This window comes from Doryrhamphus excisus, chromosome 15, assembly GCF_030265055.1.
Source record: "Doryrhamphus excisus isolate RoL2022-K1 chromosome 15, RoL_Dexc_1.0, whole genome shotgun sequence".
Classification (NCBI taxonomy): domain Eukaryota; kingdom Metazoa; phylum Chordata; class Actinopteri; order Syngnathiformes; family Syngnathidae; genus Doryrhamphus; species Doryrhamphus excisus.
Window position 1 is genome coordinate 9,311,387 of NC_080480.1, and position 26,578 is coordinate 9,337,964.

At 39.8% G+C, this 26,578-nt stretch overlaps 1 protein-coding gene across 2 annotated transcripts; it reads left to right on the top strand.

Annotated features, from left to right (window-relative positions):
* Window positions 1–26,077, top strand: pdxdc1 (pyridoxal-dependent decarboxylase domain containing 1). Of its 2 annotated transcripts, none has more exons than XM_058049655.1 (23): window positions 1–186; window positions 1,642–1,737; window positions 4,230–4,286; window positions 5,422–5,505; window positions 5,978–6,127; window positions 6,262–6,451; window positions 6,595–6,663; window positions 6,742–6,820; window positions 7,852–7,936; window positions 8,142–8,190; window positions 9,114–9,215; window positions 10,366–10,491; window positions 10,852–10,902; window positions 12,716–12,773; window positions 15,516–15,586; window positions 16,965–17,070; window positions 18,371–18,545; window positions 18,877–18,995; window positions 19,107–19,234; window positions 19,401–19,493; window positions 20,924–21,020; window positions 24,831–24,929; window positions 25,021–26,077. In XM_058049655.1, exons 2-23 carry the CDS (start codon window positions 1,664–1,666, stop codon window positions 25,266–25,268), a joined length of 2,310 nt encoding a protein of 769 aa, XP_057905638.1. In that variant the 5' UTR covers window positions 1–186; window positions 1,642–1,663; the 3' UTR covers window positions 25,269–26,077. The 2 variants fall into 2 exon arrangements, with proteins under 2 accessions (XP_057905638.1, XP_057905639.1); XM_058049656.1 differs by having other exon boundaries at window positions 6–175.
* The last annotated feature ends 501 nt before the right edge of the window (window positions 26,078–26,578 follow it).

Here is a 26,578-nt window from a genome sequence, read left to right on the forward strand (position 1 = left end):
GTAACTCGCACATCACTACCAGGAAGTAAACTGTCCCCACAGAACAGGACAGGAAACAACTTATTTGAGTCAATACTTCGACCTTCTTTCATCCAAGCTCTATGATGATATTATGAGATTTGTTGGAATGTATTTGCCTTAGGCTCCACGTAGTCTGCGGGAGGCTGTCATTGGAGTAAGTCAAGGGTAAGAAGAGCTTCTTGTGTTGCCAGCTAGCCGCCTGTGTCGTTCACCTGTCAGATAGCGAACATGCTAGCATGCGACATAGTAAAGAGAACCAAAGGTTAATTTTCACATTTTAAAATCCATTTACGTGGTTATTCACGCTGCAACAACACAAGCGATGGCAGCTGCTGACATAACAATAGTGCACCTGTCAAAAAGTAAAGGTAAATATCATTATGCTCATAGGTTGTATTGACCTTCCTGAAAGTATTGTTTTTAATCGTGTATACACAGAGAGTGTTATTCAAATTACTGATAAAGTTGGCGGATTTGTATTTATTCATCTAATGACCCCCCTTTGTATTACGTTCAAGCATAGTAACTGTTGGCCATCCTAAAATAAATATGTGACAATGCAGTTCAAAGTAAACAGTGAATGTGTAAGAGTCACACCCATGTGAAAGCAGTATTCAATTTAACCCTTCAGGTCTGTGTACAGTACAGTTTAATCGCTGTAACACTCTACAACGCCTATTAATACATTCCTATTACTAAAAAAGTATCCACTTAAGTCAACGTCATGCATGGTTGACTGCTTTTCTCAACATACATTTTGAGACACAGAAGGGACATTTAAATGAAAAAATTATCACTCCATTTATGTGTTGACCTCTAACACCAAAGCTGTAGCCGACAACAGAATTTGCAATGCTACGACTAAGTAATCAGGAAAAAGACGAAAGAAACAAACAATATTTAAATTCCAGTTTTTAACGATCAAAATAATGAAGAGGTTTCTGAAACTACGGATGAGACTTTGATACAAAGCAGAGTGGGGCTTTGAATTGCGAAATCCCAATGCTACCCCTTCCTCCGCCTTCCCTTACCCCTGAAACCGAGGGCCAAGGCGAAGAAGCCACTAAGAAATGGGACACAAATTTGTTCTCGTTACATCTTCTCCCTTCACCGATTGCTGGCTGTGACATGGGCAGATCAGATAGTTAAATAGTTTATAATAAATGCTTCCTACCAGACTTCCCAGTCTCCGGCCACCTCTTCCAGCTGCGGTCCTGATTCAATTCATCTTCCTGCAAAGTGCCACTCACACTGACTCCAGTAGGCACTGCGGTGAGACTCCACTCTGGCTGCGGAAACATGAGAGCAGATGTTCACGCGTTCACCCTTGTATACAGGAAGTTCTCGTAAACATTAGCTGTATTTGCCTGCACAGCCGCAGGTGTTTTTTTGGTGCCTTTTGATTTCACACATATTGCTCTTCTGAACAACTAGCGTTCACTGCTGTGCTTTGTAGTTCTAAATATATTTGTTTTCCTTTTCTTGTTCTTTACGCAAATGCATCATAGCAAATTGGACAATTTTATCATTTTGTTATTTCCTTGCCTGTGCAACCCTCCATGCCACAAATAGAATGTAGTCCTGTGGTACTGCCTGATAATGTATTTGATGTTTTCCCAGCCCACACACACACAAACCTTTGATGATGGACGCCACATTGGTTCAAGTGGACAAGAATCTGACTGAAGCCATGAGGATCTTGGGAGATGGACAGAGGTGAGTTGAGTGTGTTCCAACTACAGAAGCAAATTGCTTGTTTCCTTCACATTGTTACTTGACAGCTTTAATAAGGAAGCTTCTAATTCACCTGTACTGTATGCCAGTGATTCCCAACCACAGTGCTGCGGCCCATTGGAAATGGGGAAATGATCCAATTTCACTTAACTAGCACAAAAATGATTATTCATTACAAATAATGTATTTGCATTGCGGTGTCACGAGACACCCGACTCATGGGGTGGACGTGGACGCGTCCACGAGAACAAGACGACACAAGATTTATTTTATTTTATTTTTTTGGTGTGTCCCGTCCAGCCTTTGGGGCAGAAGGTATTGTTGATCTAAATGCCCTTACATGCTAAACAGATTAGCTTTGTGTCAGGAAAGTTGTAAGTTACAACTTCCCTATACTATGAAATTTTATTTGCCGTTATTTGATGTTTTTGTTATGCGAATTTGGAGCGGCCGGACCGGAGCAAGAAGAAACACAGACAAGAAGAAGAAGACAAACTGTGGTCGTTGGGGGGGGGGGGGGTAGAGAGAGAGAGAGAGACAAAAACATCAGCAACAACAATTCCCATAACAACAACATTGACAGACAGGACTGCATCAGTTAAATGTCAATGATGGCTAAGGGGCACAATGGAAATGATATCACTGAATCGAAACAGTCAAACTTACCAGTAACAATGAAGACATGAACCGTGATAGTAAACAGAATTACAGCGATACATATGCAGTAATTAAAATCTCACTGCTTGACATCATTTTTACTGTAATAATAGCGTACCAATAGCATAAAGACATCAAGGATAAGACGGTAGATTGTGTAGAGAAGCACCCATGTGCTGTGAGTGCGCATATGGAGGTGTGTACTTCTGTTGGTATGCATATTCATATATGTGTGCTTAAGTGTGCTCATAATTGTGAATGCGTGTGTGTAAATGTGTAAAATTGTCACTGAGAAGGACAAAAGGAGAGGGACTGCCTTCTACCACCCAGTAAACCCCGCCCCGCGCAGCCAGGTCAAGCCCTCACCGAGCCCGGCGGGAGACCATACCCCACTAGGGCAGAAGGGCATCGAGGGCCACACACCTGCGGGCACAGCCCTTGTGCCTGGTTGGCGGGGGAGCCTGCCCACGGCCGGAGGCGCCGCCCCATAGACCCCCCACACAGGAAGCGGAATCCGGCCCGCCCCAGGTAACCCCAGGCCCGACCACCGACACAGGATCGCCCCGGCCGGGACTGAAGAGGCCCGGACCCACTACCCCATGGAGGACCAGGCCAGACCCCCGCAGAGCCCACCCCCCGTATATCTATATAGCTATACATATACACACACACACACACACACATGTATGTATATATATGTATATATATGTATATATATATATATGTATATATACATATAACCATAATAAAACTAATAATTAATATGTGTGTGTGTGTGTGTGTGTGTATATATATGTGTATATATATATGTATTTATATATGTATGTATATACATATAACCATAATAAAACTAATAATTAATACTTGTTTAAAACAATAAATACATAAAAATAGCTCCGACACATGCGCACACCCCATCCACTCATTACGCACACACGCAAGCACACAATGTGGACGTCCCCGGGTCCCCGGGATGAAACAAGATTTTAACATTAATTTTAACAAAAGTACAATGAGAAAATATGACTGTACAACTTTTTTATTTAGTGGAGTCACAAAAGCATGCAGTGGGGTTTTCAAATGCTTGTTGTCCCACAAATCGGTGGACGAGTGGTTAGAGCGATTCCCTCCTAGGGCATCTCTGTGTGGAGTTTGCATGTTCCCCCCGTGCATGCGTGGGTTTTCTCCGGGTACTCTGGTTTCCTCCCACATTCCAAAAACATGCTAGGTTAATTGGCGAAATTGTCCACAGGTATGAATGTGAGTGTGAATGGTTGTTTGTCTATATGTGCCCTGTGATTAGTTGGTGACCAGTCCAGGGTGTATCCCGCCTCTCGCCTGAAGACAGTTGGGATAGGCGCCAGCATACCTGCGACCCTCGTGAGGATGAGCAGTTGAAAATGAATGAAGAAATTATAATGCTCTTGCCCTGTAATGTGCTGGAATTGGCGATAACAAATTTTGCTTGATGATAACTGTCCTAACTGCCACTAAATGATATTATTGTCAAGATGATTTAACATTGTAATTGAAATGTCAAGAGATTTTAAATAAAATAAAAGATATTTGAAATTAACATATTTTAGAACTTTAATTATAATACAGTCATACAATCATAAACTGTGATATTTTTGCCCAAGGTTATACCATCAGAATCTCATACCAGCCCATGCCTAATAGAGAGTCCATGTGCCTCCACTTTTGGATGCAACCAGTTTGCAACATTTTCTACAAATAATAAGAAAACATATTCCATATAAAAGAACGCAGCAATATTTGTCTGATTTGAACATCTGTGTTTGTGGTGTTCTATGAAGAGAGCTGGAAGAAAGGACAGCGAGTAGAACCAGCATACCTGCCCCCCTACAGGGAGAGTAAGAAACACATACACTGGCACTGTAAACTGGATGTGGAAAAATATTACATGCACAATATTACACTCTACAGTGTTGCTGTCATGATACAGTATACAGTAAATGTGCTGACATTAGGTATTGATACTGTTTTTGTCTAACATCTCACTCTGCACACTTGCTGACAACTTTTTGCATGCAGTGTAATCATTCATGTCAAAACTGGTACATTTTATTTGTTTAGTTGCATGTTTAAATAAAGCTTTTGTAATTGTTGGGGGGAAAAATCCCCAATCGCTTTTCACATGAGCATTAGAAAGATATGGAATGAAAAAAGACAGTGTATGGGCGTTTGAATATGGTTGAACATGTTTTATTACTGTTTATCTTCTCAAGGGACAATACAGTATAAATGAAACCCGAATATACTTTACAATTGACATCAGATGGTGTTACCACAACAGGCCCAAAGAAAATATTCCTATTTGTATCCCATGTTCATTCAATGTCTTTCCATTATATTTTTATTTGGCTAGAGCTGAAAATCTCTCTAGTCATAAAGTGACGGCAACCTCTGTGGTGCCCCCTTCAGGAGAGTCACCGAGTAGTCAGTGTACAGCTTGTTTAGCAATATAAATTTACTCTGCCTTCAAAATAAGTCCATACAGCCATTAATGTCTAAACAAAAGTGAGTACACACCTCGTGAAAATGTCCAAATTATTTCCGAAATGTCAATTTTTTTGTGTGTGGCTACCATTATTTTCCAGCTGATTTAACCCATGATTTAACCCAGCTGATTGAACATGGAGTTCACCAAAGCATCACAGGTTGCCTCTTCCACTCATCCATCACATAATGGACTTTCTGGATGTTCGAAACCTTGCGCTCCACCCATTTGAGGTTGCCCCACAAGTTTGGGGTCATTATGTTTGAAAAGTTGATTTTCTAAGGTGTTGCCAGCAGTTTAGATGTTAATGTGTTGGGTTATTTTGAGAGATCTCATGATATAAGGACATTTGGGGGTACTCACTGACTACTCTTTCCTAATGTAATTTTTCTAGTACTGTATTATCTCTTGAGAAGATCAAATTAATTGCTGAAATTTGAGGGATGTGCTCATTTTTGTGAGATATTGTATTATCTCCGAATGTGCAGTGGTCAGGATATCGCCTCGGTACTGGAACTTGTTCACAGCCTCATCCATGAAAAGGAGGAGGGAGAAGACAAACCCAGCCTACAGTAAGTAGTTAACTGACTTATAAATACCCAGTATCATTAGCACTTGCTGTGTCTGTGGATGGATATTATAAAAAGGCAACTCGTGTAAAGAAACAGTATAGATTAGAGATTCAAAATGAGATCTGTCTCACGATAGCACATCCATTGTGCATATTCGCTATTGTGCAAATGCGTCCACAAAATGCCCCCTACCCCGGAAGATGAGGCCCTACACAGCGTGTGTACTGCATTTAGGGAGGAGTGGCCCTGCATGGGGAATTGCTTCTTCACTCCTCCCTCAAATTCCAGCCTGGAGAATCAAATTAGCAAGTGATTTGTCAGTCACAAATCATTCCTCAACAGCTGCCTCTGTCTGCTGCAGTCCGCTTAAAAGAAGAACAAAGGAAAGATGTATTAGATGAACAGCTTCCAAACTAAAGTTTGGTCCAACTTCAAATGAAACAACTGTAAAATTGCTGTTTGGTGTGTCCAGGAGGATGCACAATGTGGGTGAACAAGGTCACATGGCACTATTGGGGCACAGTCTGGCAGCTTACATCTCCATGCTTGACCGAGAGCGACTTCGGAAGCTGACTACTCGGATCTTGTCGGATACCACACTATGGCTCTGTCGACTGTTCAGGTAACCCTAAAACTCATGAGGCCCACTCATGCCTAATATTTACTGCAGATATTATTGGCTGTGTGTTCTTATTTGTTCTTCTTGACTTCAGTGTAGTAGATGTTTCATACACATCTGTCTATTCTGTCATTTAGATATGAGAACGGTTCAGCTTACTTCCACGAAGATGACAGGGAAGGCTTGGTCAAGGTTTCTCGACTCGTTATCAATGCTCGCTATGAAGAGTATGCCTCTGAAGGCTACGCTGTCTTCAGCTCAAAACAGCCTGTCATATACCAGAGTGCATCCTGCAGGCCTGGCCTGGGTCAACATGTTTGCAACCAGGTAGGTTGACAAAAAGCATAATTGAAGTTCATCAAGTTTTGTTTTCAGTCTGTTGTTTGGTATATTTTACTGTAGAAAAGATTGGGAACCTAGTGGTATGTATTTATTGTAGCATATTTTAATGTCAGCCTTTGTGTCATTAGCTCGGCTTGCCTCTCTCCAGTTTGTGCACAGTCCCATGCAACACGCTTTTTGGATCCCAACATCAAATGGTAGGAAAACACAAATGAAAGTAGTGATTGGAACTAATGCAAATTACGGTATATAAATATGTTATTTTTGATGCATAGGATGTTGCTCTTTTGGACAAACTAATTAAAGAGGACACAGAAAGTGGGAAGCTCCCTTTGTTGTTGATCGCCAATGCAGGTAAAACAAAACCACTATTCATACAGGGTGTTTAACTCTAATTGTGGCATATGTATACTGAATATATACACATGGTCAAAATTGTTGGTACCGGTACGCCAAAGAAGGAAAAACACAAGAATTGCTGGAATAAGTGAGGAATGGAGGGTATAAAATAACTTTTTGACCTTCATTGAAGAGGTTGTTCATACCAAATACTCCATATCACTGTGAGATAAACATGCACCATCAGTTGTTTTTTTAATTAAATCGTGTCTCTGCCATTCTTTTGATCACGGCTGTGTAATCAACCCAAAATTGAGCTGAAGAAAGATCATATGCGAACATTTGATTAAAGAAGGTGAGAAACAATATTAAATTCAAGCAACAACTCATGACAAAATACAGTTTGCCAAATCTTATGACAACCAAAAAACACGCTAACTGGGGCATGAACACCAGGACACTCGATGGAAGACTTGTAGAAAGTCATTGTAGTAGTTGCTGATGTAGACCAGGGGTCATCAACTCAAATGGCCAAAATTTATATGAAACCCGGGCTTTGTTGGTTTTGAGTTTTGTGACATCACTTCCTCCAGTCTCTCAACAGGATTGTTTCACATCTGACATGGGATATATATAATTTTTCACTGCAAAAAAAATTAACATGTTTTGGTGTCATGAGCAGTTTTCAGACCTTAATCCCATAGAAAGTAGGTGCAGGGAGCTGAAACTTTGAGTTGCCAAGCGACAGCCTTCAAACTTTCAGGATTTGGGGTATCTTCAAAGACAAGTAGACCAAAATCCCAACTGAGTTGTGATTATTGAGAACTGTGGTAACCAACTACAAGAAACGTCTGACACTTGTGCTTACTAACAAGGGGTTCTCCTCCAAGTACTAAGTTAAATTAATTCATACTTAATAATACTTACCTTTATTAAATTCCAACATTATTATCTGCACAGTTTGGTATAAGATCGAATGTTTAGATGTTTTTCAATTGCTTGAATTTAATATAACATTTGCACTTTTTTGCCGCACATTTCTCCAGGTACCGCAGGGACGGGTCATACTGATAAATTGGGTCGACTCAGGGACCTGTGTGATCAATACAAAATGTGGCTCCATGTGGAGGGGTGAGTCATTTAATCTCATACAGTATGTTATTAAATTCACTGAAGTACGTTCCTTAAAGTGGTGAGTGCAGTTGAAAAACCTACAAATCTGATATGCAGCAAACCAGAGTCAATGCCGCTTTTAAGTACCTACAGTAATTTTATAGTCTATTATTATTATTGTGTAATGATACCTTGTGTCATGTTCATTTGACTTCTTCTTTAGGGTCAACCTGGCTACCCTGGTCCTGGGTCAGGTCAACTCTGCTATAATGGTAAACCTGAAATGTTGCTTTTCACGAAATGTTATCCATGTATTTACTCTCATGTGCAGATGTGACCACAAATGTTCACTCATTAAACATGGACAAGCACCAACAAAATGGTTTGTAAGAATAATAAATGTAGTTGAACAAATGGATGCAACGATTAACATATCGTCACTTCCTATACGATTTGATACCTAAATTTTGACATCTGCCGATTCCGATTATACACTTCTGATACCAGAGCTCTGTTTGCTTGCGGAACACTTGATTTGTGTGTGTGCGCGGCGCCATGCAAGTGAGGAGGACAGCTACATTCGTTGATAACTCTTTTGGCTACAGTTATTTAGCATGTCTCAGAACCGGTAATGCGTTAATGATTGAATCGGCCCTATCCCTAGTTGCCAACAACATTAAGGGAACCTGTTATTCAGGCTGTGTTAAAACAATTTCAGGTTAAATAAAATAAACCAATAACTGTAAGAGACAATGAGACTTTGTCAACTTCATTTTTTTTACAGTTGAAATTATCAAATGCAGCAACATTTGTTAACGTGACAGTCCTAATAATAATTCGCATTGATTGCAAATCTGTAAGTTTTAATGTCTGAAAACAGTTTACTGAAGACAATGGACAAGATATTTTTGTGCCACAGGAATGCTTCCTGTCACGAGTCCATTCTCACAGGACACATGTACATACAGACAACCATTCATGCTACCATTCACATCTACAGGCAATTTGGAGTGTCCAAATAATCTAAACAAAGCTAGTACAGGGAGTACATGCAGATTTCACCAAGGACCACCTGGCTGTGAGCCAGACATGCTAACCTCATGCATCACTGTGCTGTCCTTGAAATTTAATGTGAAAAAAAAATACATGGGGCAGACAGTGTTATTTAGTTTTCATCTTTATCTTTCTCCATTAGGTAGCAACCAAAAGTGACAGTATGACACTGACACCAGGTTTGTGGCTTGGACTACCTGCTGTAACTGCCGTCACACTCTATCGTCATGAAGACCCAGCACTGGTAGGCTGCTATGACGACTGTACACTGCTTTAGCAAAAAATCTGTAGACTAGGGTTGGGTGTCGTTACATATTGTCCGATATCAATGCCAAATTTGTACTTTTAAAACAATGACAAAACAGCACCTGAACCTAAAACAGTACTTCCAAAAAGGAAACCAGACAAATTGTCTCCAAAACTATACCTTTTTATTTGGACTGAATTTTATAACGTGCAAGTTGAGCACAATAGTAATTTAAATACTTCAACAATAGAAATAAAATAATAGGTAATTAATACATTCACCAATATGAAAAAAATCATAATCGTCAAAATTGTCATAATCAGCACAGCAAAGCCAGCAGCAATACAGATACAGAGAATATGCAAACATATATATATAAGATTTACAGTATTGTTTTCAATACATACAATCATGCAAAAGTTTGGGCACCCCTGGAAATTTCCATCATTCATTTATAAATCATTGGGTGTTTGTAACGAATAACTGATGGACAGAGTAATATTTCAGAAGTGAAATGAGGTTTATAGATTAACGGAAGATGTGCTATATGCATTAAATCAAATTTAGGCAGATGCAAAATTGTGGCCAAAATAACAGTTTGTAGAAGCTTTTGCCTATTAATTTTTGAACAATGCACAGTGAGATCATCTGCTGCAAGTTGATTTTGGAAGTCGTTTGGAAGTGGTCTTCTCAGGAGGCTTAATGGTCTTCCATTCTCTCATTATGTTCCTCACAGTGGAAGTGGTAGTTTTCTGTGGCCTTCCCACAAACCATGAGGTTGAACTATTTTTAAGCTTCACACAGAGATGCCCAAGCATGACTGTGTGGCCAACATGCTAACCACTCAACCATCATGCAGCCCAAAAATGTAATGCACATATCATGTAATGCATTAAGCCATCATGACAGTTGACTCAGCGGTACCTACTGTAGACCTCATTTTTCCTACATGTCAGTTCCATGAAATGAGCCACCTATAGCTACTACATTTTGCGGTCTAGTTACTGCTAATTACTCCAGCACCAGTGCTATTATGGTCCAGACTTTTGCTACCCAACCCTACCAAAGATAAGAGAAAATGAGATATGTGTTGCTCTAGTATGTGTCTATGTATAAATGACTCACTCTTCGTTGCTCTGTGTCTTAGTCTCTGGCTGCAGGTTTGACCTCCAGTCAGCCTGTGGAGAAGATACGAGCATTGCCTCTCTGGCTCTCTCTGCAGTATCTTGGTTACTCTGGAATTGTCCAGAAGATAAGACACGCCACTGATCTGGTGAGCAGAATGATAGCATGTGACAAAATCATAGTGTTGATAAGGATAGCGGTCTTTAGGAGATTTTTTTCTGGGGTTTTTTGAGGTTTTTTGGTTTGTTTGTTTGTTTGTCTGGAATTGATAACGAAACTCTACAATACCATCATACTGTGAGCAAGGTTTTCTCCACCAAGTCACATTACAAATGAAAACCTACAATAAACATTCTGGACTGAACATAAATATCTTTGTATAGTTTTAAACAAACCAAATCAGCAGGGGATGTGAGCAGATGTAGACACTTATGAGATAGCGTTTGTAATGTTTTTTTGTTTTTCTTTGCTTTGTTGAGAAAATGCCCTATGTGTTTTTCACCTCCAGAGCCACCAAATGCTGCAATTGCTCAACTCTGTGACCTCCATTAAAACATTGGTAGGTTCCTTATCATTGTAATAACATAATTACAATATATGTAAATGAAACCATCCATCTGTATATGTGGATATGCTGGAGCCTATCCCAGCTGACTTTGGGCAAGAGGCGGGATATACCCTGGGCTGGTTGTAAATGAAACATTAAATTAATTTTGCATTGATATCTAAATATCATGTGGTGTTCAGTCATCACGGCTATTCACTGATGTGAATGTTTTGTGGAACCTAACGCAAAGCTCGTGTAGCTTATAGTACAATATGCTGACCTCCATTGGATTGGTTTTTCGTATCTTGAATGTCCACACCAATTTGCCTGAACGATATAGCAATATTTGCATTTTTTATTGGATAATTACCTGTCAGCAGATTGCAATTGTATCTTCATTTTATTTTAAACATACATTTTTAATAATAATAAATAATAGAGAGACAAGAGTGAATTTTGGCAGAAAAAAAGTATACGATACCGAGGTACAGACTGTACCGTGGGTAACCTGTACCATTGCAACCTCGAGTATTATATCACTAATGAGTGATAATGTAAGATCACCATGGAGAAGTTATACCACTTTGTGGTTTGACATCGCTCTTATCACAGTTTCAGAAACATTAAAGGGGACCTATTAAGCTAATTTTCGGCCCTTTCTATTGAGTTGTGGACTCCTATAGAGCAGCTACACACGATAACCCACACAGAAACCTTCCTAGATCTTCCAGTATCTGTACCTATTCCAGCTGTCTTTCCTTGGATATCCAAAACTGTCTGTTTTAATGTTTGATCATCACCATCTCTGGGGCATCTCTGCAAGACATTTTGACAAGACAATCGTGAGAATAAGAAAATGAATGAATTCTGGGCATGCAAGACCGGTTGTTGTTCTGTGGTGAAAGGATTTTGTAGGCAGCCACTGTTAAGTAACTGAAAAAGTAATGTAAAAAAAAAGTAAAAAAAAGTAATGTAACTTTGTAACTTTCTAAATAAAGTAATCTGTAAAGTAACTGAGTTACTTTTTAATTCAGTCACTAATCGGATTACTTTGATTGTGAATAACTGAAGAATGTGCCATATGCTGTTGCATCACATTACTTCCTCATTTGAAAATCTGTTGCATGTCAGTACAATTAAACCACTTATGTCAATAGTCAATCCTGTTGAGCACTGGTCCTAAACCATCTTTGGGATGTGGAAGGAGGGACAAATCTGATAATAATCAAATGTTGTCATTTGCCAATGTATAACACAAAGAAACGCACAATATCACACTGAAACACATGTCAAAATACACAAAATCAATACTGATATATTATCGGTGCAAGCCTGGTGCCCGTTTTTACCGTCCATTGTTTAGGCTGCGCTCAGCACTGAAAAGCCAGTCTCACACAAGTAATTGGACAGGAATCGCAACAATGTGTTCTTTGCCATTTTGGAAAGTTATGTAGTTCCCTTCAACTTTAATCCAAATTTAACAACAAAAATAACTTCTTTCCACACACGAGTTGTTTTGGCACATTAGCATGGAAGCTATGAAACTATCTTTACTAGCTTAAGAAGTCTGGGGGGTTTTTTTCAGCAGCCTCAGGAAAATTTGTTAACATAGTTGCCTCTTGAAGTACGCAAAGGTCAACACTGTAAGGATAAGCGGCATAGAAAATGGATGGATGGATGGATGGACATGTCTTACATTTAAGTTCAAATAAACAAACTCTTTTATATGGTGTACTGTTCTCAATTCCATCACCTCACTTTAACTGTTATCAGCATTGAAATTGGATCATAATGACCATCAAACTACCTGTATGTATCTTAACAGGTGGAGGATGAACTCTGCTCTTCCGTGGTGCTGCTCAAATTTTTGGAAATTAGTGCAGGTAAGGGTTTGTCTGTTTGTCTGTTCATTATCATACTCTGGGGGTGTGAAAAAGTGTTTGCCCCTTCCTGATTTATTTTTTTGCATGATTGTCACACTTAAATGTTTCAGATCATCAAACAAATTTAAATATTTGTCAATGACAACACAACTGAACACAAAAAGCAGTTTTTGAATGAACCTTTTTATTAGTAAGAGAGAAACAAAATCCAAACTGACATGGGTCTGTGTGAAAAAGTGTCTTCCCCCAACCACATTAAAACATAACTAAGATCAATAGAGATCTATCAGTCTGGAAAAGGTCATCCCAAAGCTTCAGAAACAGAAGCTTTGGGAGTCTGGCAAACAGTGAGAGCTATGATTCACCAATGTCTGAAACATTGAACAGTAGTGAACCTTCCCAGAAGTGGCTGGCCAACTAAAATTACGCCAAGAGCGCAGCGACAACTCATTCAAAAACTCACAAAAGACCCCACAACAACATTCAAAGAACTGCAGGCCTTACATGCTTCGGTAAAGGTCAGTATTTATGACTCCATGAGAAAGACACTGGGCAAAACACGGCCTGCATGGCAAAGTTCCAAGACCAAAACCACTGCTGAACAAAAATGACATTCAGGCTCATCTTGATTTTGGCGGAAAGCATCTTGAAGATTCCCAGGAACTTTGGGAAAATACTCCCAATACTCCCTGTGGTCTGATGAGACAAAAGTTTAACTTTTTGGAAGGTGTGTGTCCCATTACATCTAGCATAAAAGTAACACCACATTTCAGAAAAGGTGAAATGTGGTGGTGGTGTGATGGTCAGGAGCTGTTTGCTGTTTCTGGACCTGGAAGACCTGCTGTGATAAATGGAGCCATGAATTCTGCTGTCTACCAAAAACTCCTGAAGGAGAATGTCCAGCTGTCTGTTTGTGACCGTCACCTGCAGCAGGACAATGATCCAAAAGACACCAGCAAGTCCATCTCTGAAAAACAAAATGAAGACTTTGGAGTTGCCTCATCAAAATCTTATCCTTTTGAGATGCTGTGGCATGACCTTAAAAAGGCACTTCATGAGTGGACAGCACTGTAAGAGACTCATTGCAAGTTATCTCATCTGAAACATTTAAGTGTGACAAACGTGCAAAGTATATGAAATCAGCAAGGGAGCAAACACTTTTTCACACCACTGTATAATGTACACTGCCTTGCCAAAAAAGGTTACACACTCCCAGCATTTGGTGGGACTGCCTTTAACTTTATGGGATGCATTTGCTGTGGTATTGTTTACCCAAGCAATGGCTGCAATGTCTTCCGCCAGAGTTGCATTCATATTTTGCCAAACCTTGTATTGATAACAGGAGATTCAGTCCACTGTGCAAAGTTATTTGACCTTTTATACATTGGGCAGTTCTCACGATACCCAAAATGTTAATTTTAATTCTTTTCACATATGTGAAAACTTGACTTTTGAAATGGTTGTCAAACTAATGAAAAGCAGTTAGTGCATCAGTTAGTGTTTGAAACACTATGCCCCATAATTATCCATGGGAGGCTCAAACCTTATGTATTTGCTTAATTAAATCCAAAATCCCAGTGGTGACCTTATTTTGTCCTCAAACGTGATTAGGCCAACACCTAAAATCCAGCATGTTTGGGTAGTGTTTGGGCACATTTCCCTTTTTTGCACGACTGGAGCAGGTGGGTCAGGGCAGGGGCACAATAGCCGAGTCATAGAATGACTGTCGCTCTCCACAAATTCATAATAAGAGACACATTTCATATTGCCACGAGATACTCATTCGCAACTACATTTACTACATAAAATTAATGTGATACCCTCCTCTTGCAAGTAATTCATGTCAGTCACCACCTTGCACAGAAAATAAGCAATTTTTCCCACAAGGAAATGTGTAAATCCAATGAATCTGTTCCAAACACCCTAAAATATGAACAAAAGATGCATTTTGCAGACCATAATTGTAGTTTCACTGAAAGAAATGGCTAATGAAAACATATCCTTGATGCAGCTTTATCATACATACGCTGTCATGTGTTTTTTTTGTTTTTTTTTTCAGTTGTGTTTCTCACCTACTTCATCAAAGCACTTGCAGCTTTCTCACCATGTTAGCTTCATTCATTCATTCATTTTCTACCGCTTATCCTCAAGAGGGTTGCGGGGGTGCTGGAGCCTATCCCAGCTGTCTTCGGGTGAGAGGCAGGTTAAACCCTGGACTGGTGACCAGCCAATCACAGGGCTTACATAGACAAACAACCATTCACACTCACATTCATACCTATGGACAATTTGGAGTCGCCAATTAACCTAGCATGTTTTTGGAATGTGGGAGGAAACCGGAGTACCCGAAAACCCACGCATACACGGGGAGAACATGCAAACTCCACACAGAGATGGCCGAGGGTGGAATTTAACTCGGGTCTCCTAGCTGTGAGGTCTGCGCGCTAACCACTTGACCGGCGTGCAGCCACCATGTTTGCTTATTTAATGGTAACATTCAATTCAAGCACGACCACCGAATGACAGAGTCACCAATGTGCAGGATGCTTTGTCTGGGAGCTCACTTCCACGAAATGATGATGGCGCTGGCAAACTTGACTACTTTATGTGCATGGTTTAATGTTTAATGTTTTGAAAACAGAGGCGTACAAAAGCTCATTTGCAAAGTTTGTTGTGTGAAATGTAGGGCATCAGAAAATGATACTGTATTTAATTTGGATTTCCTCTTGTCTTATTTTTCAGCATCCAGTGGTGGCTCAATGGAGGCTTACTGTGCTGGGGAGAAAGAATTATTTGATGCCTTGAATAGATGGGTAAATTATTTTCATTAATACATTTCTGCAAAATGACTGGCTGAAATGACCATAAAGTGAATATTGTAGATTTATTAGTCTGGCAGTTTCCTTACAGTAATTCAAATACAATAGCTTTAAACCCTTTTCGTACTTAATACTTGAAGCATTTTCGGACTTGTGGACTTCTATACAACAACTACACTCGATAACTCACACAGAAAGCTTTCCAGAGCTTCCAGAATCTCCACTTATCCAGCTTTATTTCCTTGGATTTCTCTGGGCACACCCACTCAGTTGGTACAGCTAACAGCTTGTACAGCTAACAGTTTGTACCAGGGCACACCATATGAGCACAATGCTTAATGTGAAGTGTCTGAAAGCGTTCAGACCCATCCTAATCTTCTTTCAAGGCTCACTTCCAAATGCGCAAACCTCATTATCTGAAAATGTGACATTGTTTAACACAGGGGTGCTCACACTTTTTCAGCATGCGAGCTACTTTTAAAATGACCGAGTCAAAATGATCTACCCACTACAAAAATGCAAAACATCTATTTATTTTCAAATGTATTGAGGATTATTTGTACGTACAATGTATGTTGATGTACCTTACATAACCAAATGAGCCAATATTGCAAAACACACATAATTAACTATTAAATTTTTTTGTAATTACCTGAGTTTACTTTGATGACTTGCACTGAATTGAACCAGCCAGGGATGCATAGTCCGGACAGTAGCTGCTGATAGCCAGCCTCACGCACACTTCCAAATGTTTATCAGTTATGGATAATATCCGTATCATAATATCCGTATAATATTCCATATCCGTATGGAAGTGATATGTTTTTTGCCTTTTTACTTGGTCCAGCTTCTTCACTCATTTTAGTGACCATAAACTTTAGCGAGGGCTTAAAATCTCGCAATTCGCCGACTAGCTTAGCACTTTGCATCGTTGTTTACGCATGAGCGGTGACTTAAAGATCAAAATTCAGTTGTCATCTGACTGGTTGTCCTGTGTGTCAATCAAGTAACGGGGATGGATGATAGGCTGACATCGTAAGTTCTGCTGCACTTAGAGACGTTGTTTGATTTGATTGGTCACCCGAAGGGCAACATTCAGTTGTCATCTGAATGACTGCCCTGTATATCAATCAAGTGACGGCATTGATGCTGGGATGATATTTTTTTAATGTCACGCCAGCGATCGACCAGTACCACCTCCGCGATCGACCGGTAGCTCGCGATCGACTTAATGAGCACCCCTGGTTTAACACAATAAAACTACATTCTAACAACATTTATAGGTAAGCATAATATGACCCCTTTAAACGGCTCTTCTTCAGGCATGTTTCACCTGTATCAATGTCATACTTGATGTGTTTCCTGGCTGTAGCTTGGTGAGCAGCTCGCCCAGATGGTTCCTACCAGTGGAGTTGATGTTGTGGAACTTGAGGATGAGGGCACCTGTGTTCGTTTCAGTCCCCTCCTGACGGCTGCTGGTAATAGACAAACTCCAGTGCATAACACCAGATGATTTGGTATACGGTGGATCTGTGCAGCATCCCTGTGATGCAGCAGTTAGGGCCCTGCAAATTGGCAGAATTCTGGTCAAATATATCTTTGTATTTTGTGTGTGTATCGAACAGTATGTAAACCAGCAACAAATTTCCGGTTGCCACCTTGGTGCGGCCAGGTCATGGTGACTTTCCTCCCATGCTGCAGCTAGCTGCTGCTCATCACCGTGGCTGCTTTAACTGTTTGCTCGCACTACAAAGATTGAAAGTACTGCACAGATTCCATTGCTGTTTGTGTTAGTAACCAGCCACTGAGCAGTGAGTCAAGCTTTTGTTTTTAAATTATATTGTTCAATTGTGCACAGCTACAAACACGGTCAGTGTGACCCATTCAAAGGTCCTATTTTTATATAATGGTCCTATCAAAGATGTTTATACTACAGCTGTTGCTGAAAGACAGAGTTAACATAACCTTTTGTCTGTTAGTTTTTCCTATTTTATGATGCTTTTGTTACTTTTTCCATATCCGCTCAAGTGGCAATGTAACCTATACAAAATGTAGCATGAATTGTGAATTGTGAAGTTCATTAATTTTCCACCGCTCATCCTCATGAGGGTTGCAGACGTGCTGGAGCCTATCCCAGCTGTCTTCGGGTGAGAGGAGGGGTACAATAGACAAAACAACCATTCACACTCACATTCATACCTATGGACGATTTGGAGTCGCCAATTAACCTAGCATGTTTTTGGAGTGTGGGAGGAAACCGGAGTCCCCGGAGAAAACCCACCCATGCACAGGGAGAACAACAACTCCACACAGAGATGCCAGAGGGTGGAATCGAATTCGGGCTCCTAGCTGTGTGGCCTGCGCGCTAACCAGCTGTGAATGAAATTAATGAATTAATGATATCACTAACAAAATAATATTTAGTTGTAATATTTACTCAGCTGCTAAAAATGCACCACATGGATTTCCATCAGATACATTTATTTTTATATTCTTCTTATTATATTGTGCTTATTTTTGGTCTTATATGGTGCTAGGTGTGTATAGAAGAACTGTACATTTAAGGTGAGAAAAATGCAATTTCAATAAAAATGTGTCAAAGTATCGAACCAAACCCTGATAATATAATGTATATTTTACCAGGCATTGATATTCCCAGATGTAATCCCTGCATTGTTATTAAAATTGAGTTTTATTCATTCACATGTTTTTATTTTATTTGTGAATATAAAATGAATGTGCTGTTGATGTAATTTTGTAATTTGTGTTCTGGAAAAGCTTTAGGGACTCAACAAAAAGATGTTGATGATCTGGTAGAGAAGCTGTCGGAGCTGGTGCCCATGATGACCTCCACAATATGCTTTAGACAAGACTTTAAAGAGGAGACCAACCGGCATTCACCCTACCTCCGATACATTGACGAACTTAGCTGGCCTGGCCTAGGAGTTGTCCGGTAGGTGTTAATGCTGTTGCTGTAGGGATGTCCAGACTGATAAAACTGATGAAATGCATGTTTACTTTGCATGTCATTTACAATTTGAAGTACATGGTAATTCAGAAGCTAGAATAGGATCAACAAAACAGAACAGTAATGGATTACTAAGCAAATGAAAGTGCCCTAACCCTAATCCTAACCCTAACCCTACGATGCAAAGAAATATTAATTTAACCTTTTGTATTTGAATGTTTTGTTTTCTTGACTACACCATCTGTTTCATTCTGTTTTAACTAGGTAATAATGTCGTTGACAGTCACTTGACACTGACTTATCTCTGTACATTCAGGTATGAACCACAGACTGTGGGAATCGATGATACCAGGAAAATGAAGGAAATAAAAAAAATTAACTCCGAACTGTTGAAGAAACTACAAGATTTGGACACTGATGTCGTGTTCTCCTCTGGTTTGTATGCCTTCATGTTTAAGAACGGTGAAATGAAAAACGCTTCAATTTTTTTTATTTTAATTATATACTTCTTGTTTTTTACAATCCTTCCTTTCATTTTTCCCTTAGACTCCGAGTTGGAAAGAGAAGGGAAATGGGGATGTATCTTTGTCGGTATGGTAGCTGAAGACGTTGATGTTTCACAGCTGGTGGATACAATTGCGACCCTGGGCCAGGACATTGAAGAGAATGGACGGGTAATCTGTGTTCCATTATTTAATTTTTTATCCATGCTCATTCTAAAGTATATCAGACACAATGGATGCAAGTGATACCTAATTGTGTTGGATAGTATGCAAACAATGGTACAGCAAAATATTAAAATTTACTGTTAGGGATTTTCACATTTCATTTCCAATTTAGCTGTTGGAGAACATGACAGAGGTGGTGAGGAAAGGCATCCAGGAAGCAGAGCAGGAGCTGCTTAAAGCCAATGAGGAGAAACTCATGGAAGAGGTATGTGTTAAAATCACTTTTTTAAACTAACTGAAAAGTCGCAATATAGAATTTGGTGTCTTAGATGTCCCAGCTGTTAGAAGGTATATTTTGGTTACTGATTCTAAATACACCAATGTTTTTCTCCCATCAGCTCAGGTTACTGAGAAGATAGACTAAATGTGTAACATATATAACAAAGAAAACAAGGGATGATGGACACAAATCATTATTAATTTTGACAGCATATCATATGCTAACTCTAGATGACGCAAAACCCAGCTGACTTTGGGTGAGAGGCGGGGTACACCCTGGACAATCGCAGGGCACATAGAGACAAGCAACCATTCACACTCGCATTCATACCTAACCTGGAGTCGCCAATTAACCTAGCATATTTTTGGAATGTTGGAGGAAACCATAGTACCCAGAGAAAACCCATGCAACATCCAAACTCCACACAAAGATGCCCAAGAGGCGATTCCAATCCAGGTCTTCACGATCTCCTGACTGTGAGATCTACATGCAAACCACTCATGCGGCCCTCTTTCGTCATGTTGTTAAACCTTATTTACCCTGCAAGTCTTTGTGAGTTGCATTGGCAGGCATTTTATACCTGAGGTCTCATCTATAAAAGTGCACATGGAACTCGACTAAATGTGTCCGTACGCCAAAACACAAAATGTACGTACAGATGAAAATATTGAGACTTGAAAAATTTGCGCACGCACACTTTCATGCAATTTGCAGTTTATATATTCCACCTGGAGTAGAAGTGTGCCTATGCAACTCCGCTTCATGTCCCACCCCCTTGCCACACCTCCACTTCACCATAAAAGGTAAATGCAAAGTGACTGATGAATACAGTATTCAGTATACAGTATAACATAAATGTTTCAAATTGAAATATTAACACAACCACAATATGAACACAACCGAACTCAAAATGCAGTTTTTAAATGAAACTTTTTATTATTAAGGGGGAGAAAATCCAAACCTGCATGCCCTGTGTGAAAAAGTGATCGCCCCTGTTAACACATAACTGAGATTGAAATAAATCAGTTTGGAAAATGTTTTAAAGCCATTTCTAAAGCTTTGGACTTCAGCCAACCACAATAACAGTGAACCACAGTAATAACTATTATCCACAAAGAGTGAAAACATGACAAACATGACATAGAACTGGCTTTTTTGTCCAAGAAGAGAGAGAAACATAGCACTGAGAACCTACACCAGTCCAGGGTCTACCCCAAAGACAGCTGGCATAAAAAATGGATGGATGGACACATGTTCCACTTTCATCGGGTTCTACTAGAAGGTTTTAAAACCTATTTGTTTGTTTTTTAAATGACAAACTTTATGATGATGACATGTGTTGTGTTGTTATTCTTCATTGTTTATTCTTTGTTTAGTTTTTTATTATAATTGAATTTCATTGTCTTTTTTTCTAGGGTATGCTGAGACAGCTACCTTTGGTTGGCTCCGTATTAAACTGGTTTTCTCCTGTCCAAACGTCCCTTAAAGGGAGGACTTTCAACCTGGCAGCAGGTATGTCTATATGTGTCTGTGTAATCCCTGTTTTGCTCATGTAATTTTATCCAGTCCCCACTGTGATAAGTGAAGATTCCTTATTTTTAAATCATATATTTTATCACAGAAAACGTGTTAATGACTTTCTAAATATGAAAAAAATAGAGTTCGGTAATTATGAGTCCCTGATAAATTGAGATAAGTGCATACACGTCCGCTCCATCGTTCTGTGGTACACAGGCTTGATGAGAAGGGAGTGAGCATCCTCTCAACTAATGAGCCTCTCCATGGAGGTGGGGTTACACGGACTGCCAGCAAGCAAGCCAGATGCAAATATGAATGAAGGCCATAGTTAAGCCGAATGCCACAGTTCCAGTGCAGATGTGCAACACAGCCTTCTTTTCGACAGTCAATGATTACCGATGCTTATATTATAAATATTAAATGAAAATGGTGCGCATTCACAGTGTCGCAGGCTGTGGTCCAGCTTGGTAATGCAGAAGAAGCAGTCCCTCCTGGGCTGCCTAGCTTGTGCAACTCAGGATTCGCATGGTTGTATTCAAGCACGTTATGAAGTGAAATGATGGCTTGCATCTAAACTCAAGCAAGTGGTGCAGTTTGTCATATGCATTTTACAGAGCTCAAATATGACCCCTCCCTACAATAGTTTAGCAATACCCTACATAACTGTGTGTGTGTGTGTGTGCGTGTGTTGGAATGATGTCAAGCTCCGAATTCATTTGCAGCCCCGGAGGCGAGCTGGACGTTAAGCGCAGTATGTTGCCAGCGTATGTGCTGTACGTATTACGTCATGTTCTCTGATTGGTTTATCACTGCCAGCGTATGTATTAAGTCCTTGTGTCAGCAGGAATTGGTCCAACAGTCAATCAAGTTGAGTGCTTACTCAAGTAGCACAGCAACATTTTTACAGATTTTGCAGCTCAGTGCACATAGATTAAAAGGCGCATCATTTATTTTTTTTAGAAAATTAAATGCTTTTAAGTGCGCCTTCATAGTGCAGAAAATATGGTACACTTAAATGAGTACAGTATTTTTGTTGGCTGCTTCACCCATCTCTGAGTAGATAATTAGTGTATTGCATATTTTATATAAGAATATATTTGTGTTTCATAGATAGATAGATAGGCAGATAGATAGATTTCCTTTATTGTCATGGCAGAAAAACACAGCAGTGAAATTGCCAATGAAATGTCGTTGCCTGGCTCCCGTATTACACCAGAGACTAAAAAGATAAATAATAATAAATAATAATAAAGAGAATAAATAGATGGCACTGAATACAAACAACATAATGTACAGCGTAAAAAGTAAATTGCACAAATATTTTAAATAATTTTAATATTTTAAATAATATGTGCCTTGATTTATGTTATTTTTTTGAAAGATTTAATTTATTTTTAGTTAATGAATGATTACTTTTGAATTACTCCTGTGTAGGATTAACGTTCTTATCAAGATCAAATACATTGTTTTTGGTGCCTAACTGTTTCCCAAGTATGTTAGCGTGTGTGGGGGGGCTCACACTGCCGCCAGGTACGTGCGGCGCAGCCAGAGCGGACTCTCTGCAGTGCAACCGCAAGACGGATTGCATCAGGACCGCAGTCGTGACGAATCCAGTGTAAGCCAGGGGTAAACGAGAGGCATTAACTTAAAGCGGAAGTTACATCCCGACATACGTGTGTGTTACCACATGACCACAAGTGTTGGCCATGGCCAGCACGTAGAAGAAGTTGGGTATTCAGAGGGTGAGCTTCATGTAAGGCTGTGCTATGTTTCACTCACCGGGGTCATCGTAGGAGGCTCGTGCAGCCCATTTACTTTCATTGCAAGGTGGATGTACTGGCTTCCTATGTCAGAATCAGAGTGTACAGCAAGGAAAGCCGCCCGGCCAGGCAAGGGACATTAATGTTGGATACGCTGGAGGGGTACGTCTCCCGCTGTGGGAGGAGTCCCTGCCACGGCCGACCACTGGTCTGTACTGTACTGTGTTTCTGCATTATTTGTTGGTAGTGTCTTGTCTGTTGTTATCTACTTACATTGCTATGTAAAGTTTTTGCACTTTCTTTAAGAGACCGTGAGTAAGAATTGTAGGTGGAATATTATGCCTGCAATTTCAAATAAGATGCTAAGCTCATTGTAATCCCCAATGCCCTCTGCTTTCTAAGTATAGTGTTATTTCTTTCCACAGAACGTTTAAGCCGCACAGTGCTAACTGCATTTCATTACAATCTCTGCAAATACAATGTTTGTGCTACATGCTCTACATTGGTTTTCATTAAAAGGAAGATCCCGATACTGATATCACCCAATATCAGGCTGACATCAGGGCGATTTATCGGGGCTGATATTATCGGACATCCCCACTTATTATTATTGTGGCTGTGACATAATTCAAACATGCAATTGAAGCCTGTTGTCCCACTGATCAGGTCTGATGCATGTGTGCTTGACCAAATATTACAGCAGTGGTTTTCAGTTAATTTTGTCCTCTGGGACAAAAATGTTAACCATGAAAAATTCAACCATGAAAGAGCATGATTTATTGGCTCATATATTTTTGACAAACCACAAAAGTTTAACCACATTGTGGTGATAGACGAGCGTATGTTTTTTTTCATTAATGCTGATCAAAAAAGATCAGCTGTGGCGACTCCATAATCAGGAAAAGCAGGAAGAAACAAACAAATTTAATCAACACACGAGTAGTTTTGTACTGATGAATCTCTGATAGTTCGCTCCCATCTGCAGCATTTTTGATAGTATAGTATATATGTAAATGTTCTTGGGAACCTTTCAGCCAAAACAAAAGTGAGGTTGCTCATAACTGAGGCTTATAACTTGATTGTGCCAATGACTGTTACCTTGTGTTTATTGCGCTGAAGGATTTTGCAGGCCTATTTTGAGATGATTTGCCCTTCTATGTCTGAATTCGCCAACCCTTTCTCTAAAAATTGTAGTGGAAGTCGCTGTTCCTATGAGTTGTTTATTGCAATCATATTGTAGGAGAAAGTGAGCATTTTAATAGTTGTGATTGAGTAGTTGTCCCAATAGGTGTCGGAGAAGGCCTTTACCCGAGCCGCTTCTACATAATCTGCTGCATTGCTCGTCTGTTGGACTTACGATCGGTTTGATGTCGGAATGTAATATATTCATTTCGTTTTTGCATCTCACAAAAAAAGTGCGCTCAAGTACCACCCAACAAAGTGCAAAATCTCAGTACCTGTGAAGACATAAATGTGAACATCGTGGTCTTTATCAGTGGTACATATAAATTATTGCAGACTTGCGGTGAATGAGATGTTTTTTCTGTGCTGAAAGAACAGCTTATTTTTGGAGGAAAAAAATGTAATTGACCAATATGTCAGGAACAAATCAGAACGACAGTTACTGTAACACTGTGATGTTCGTTTCTCAGTGTTTGTCTTCTGCTAGCGGCTGCAGTGTTTCGAGAAATGTCTTTAACACATGACATCACTAAACCCCACGAGAAGGGGTGTTGGAGGTGTGGTCATTTTTTGCGAGTAGCCGGTATATTTGGCAGTCGTCTACATCAAAATGATGACATTCCATGCTTTCTGAATATCACACTGAGTCAGACAAGGTACAGAGCTAAGAGGTTGTCAAGCAGGTCGTGAATGTAGTGGAGTCCCCAATTCCCCACCATTACGAATCTCATAGACATCTAGTGTGGTCCAATGTGTCAAAAATCAGCAAATTTGCAGGGTTGTGAATGTTGAATCGTGAATATGCATCAGTGTAATTCAAAAAGTGTCACGTGAATGTCTGTTACTGGGTTTGTATTGCTAGGTTCTTTGGACTCCACAGAGGTGACGTACTCCACCAAGGCACAGGCAGGCAGACCTCTCATGAAGGACTCTCCCACCTTGTCATCAAAGAGATTGCAAGGTAGTGTTGTCTTTTTTACCACTTTAGAGCAATACAAACTATGTCCTAAAAAGAACTATTACATTCATAATCTCTTTCCTGTCCACCAAAGGTCAGAGGTTGTTTCGGCGCTCAGGGGCAGGCTCTGATTCCTATAGTGAAAGCAGCTCTATTGAACAAGCTGAAGAGACAACTGCCTCTATACGTGCACCAGAGGAGGACTCTCATGTTGCATGTCAAGGCATTCCAGAAGAAGGGATTCATGATTCTTGTGTGCAGAAGCATGACCAGACGGAGGCTGAGGCACTGTTGGAAGAGAGGAAGCCTGAATGCCAAGAGGCCCAGCAAAGTGGAGGATAGGACACCGTCTTCATCCGTCCCTACAATGGCTGCAGCCTAACTGGTGTAAAAAAATACATCATGCATTTCCAGTAATTGTTTTTGTTATTCAGGAGAATACAATTGGAATTGTTGGCTTTATGTCTAATAAGTGAAGTGGATCGGAAAGACAGATACTGTGACACTGGGATGCTCGTTTATAATCATTTATCTTCCACCAGCAGATGCAGTTTTTTCGAGAAACGGCTCACTCATTTACTTTTAAATTTGTTTAAATGACATGGATAAATAATACTTTCGAGGTTTGTGGCTTGCCTAAAAACTGCGCACAGAGGATAAATGTGTTGTTGGGAGTGTAGTCAGAATGGTGGCCTTGGTTTTCCTGTTGAATGAAAGTTGCCTTTTTTGTGGGTAAAAATCATTGTCATTAATTGCACTAGAGAAGACTTGACAGAAATACTTTGTCAAAGTATCCATTTATTCATTCATGATAAAAATACAAATGCCAATTCAATATGCATTCCAAAAGCTTTGATGAAGTGTTAAAATGATGGGTTCTTTCTTTCAACTCAGAGATCTGTTTTTCCAACTCAGTAGGTGATTTCAGGGTAAAAACCATTTCATGAAGAAAGTGCTACCCAGAAGGGGGTGTTAGTGGATTCTTAGCAGAACTGTTCTTCCTTCCATGGTGTACTGCTGTGATTATAATGCAGAATGATTTCAGATATAATTGCACAACACTGTAAGAAACCTATCCACAGCATAAATCCGTCCGTATCTCCTACCCTTTATTATTCTATGCAAAAACTCTCAATAAATCATAAAACTAATGACTGGTAATATGCACACATTTATAAGCATATGTGGCAAACAACATTGGTTCCAGAGAAGGAAGTATTTGATCCCCCGCTGATTTTTTAAGTTCACTACCTTACACAGAAATTAACTGCCCATACCTTTTGCTAGGTTTAGCTGCACAGAGCTCGAATTTGTGTAATGTGACCACATCACATTCTTCCAATCATCCGTACCATTCATTGGTCATTGACAAATTAAAACTTTGTTGTCTTAAGTAAACAAAATAAGCAGGGATTGAGGTAATTAAATAAATTAGGATGCATTAACTTGTCACAAGATAGTGACTTTTTGCATACAAATAAAGAATTAATGTAATTAACATGTCAATATTTTGCTGTCATACAGTACAGCAGTCCTCAGGTTACGAATGAGGTCTGGTTCTTGGCCTGACGTAAGGGAAGTTTTTAGTGTAAATTGGAATTATATATAAAGTCACTCCCGAGTCACTCACAATGTACGCAGAACATGTGAAG

Coding starts and splice junctions, on each gene's coding strand:
- pdxdc1 (XM_058049655.1), top strand. CDS start 1,664: ATGATGGACGCCACATTGGTTCAAGTGGACAAGAATCTGACTGAAGCC. Junction 1,738..4,229: donor ATCTTGGGAGATGGACAGAG/GTGAGTTGAGTG, acceptor TGTTCTATGAAG/AGAGCTGGAAGAAAGGACAG. Junction 6,452..6,594: donor GTCAACATGTTTGCAACCAG/GTAGGTTGACAA, acceptor TTGTGTCATTAG/CTCGGCTTGCCTCTCTCCAG.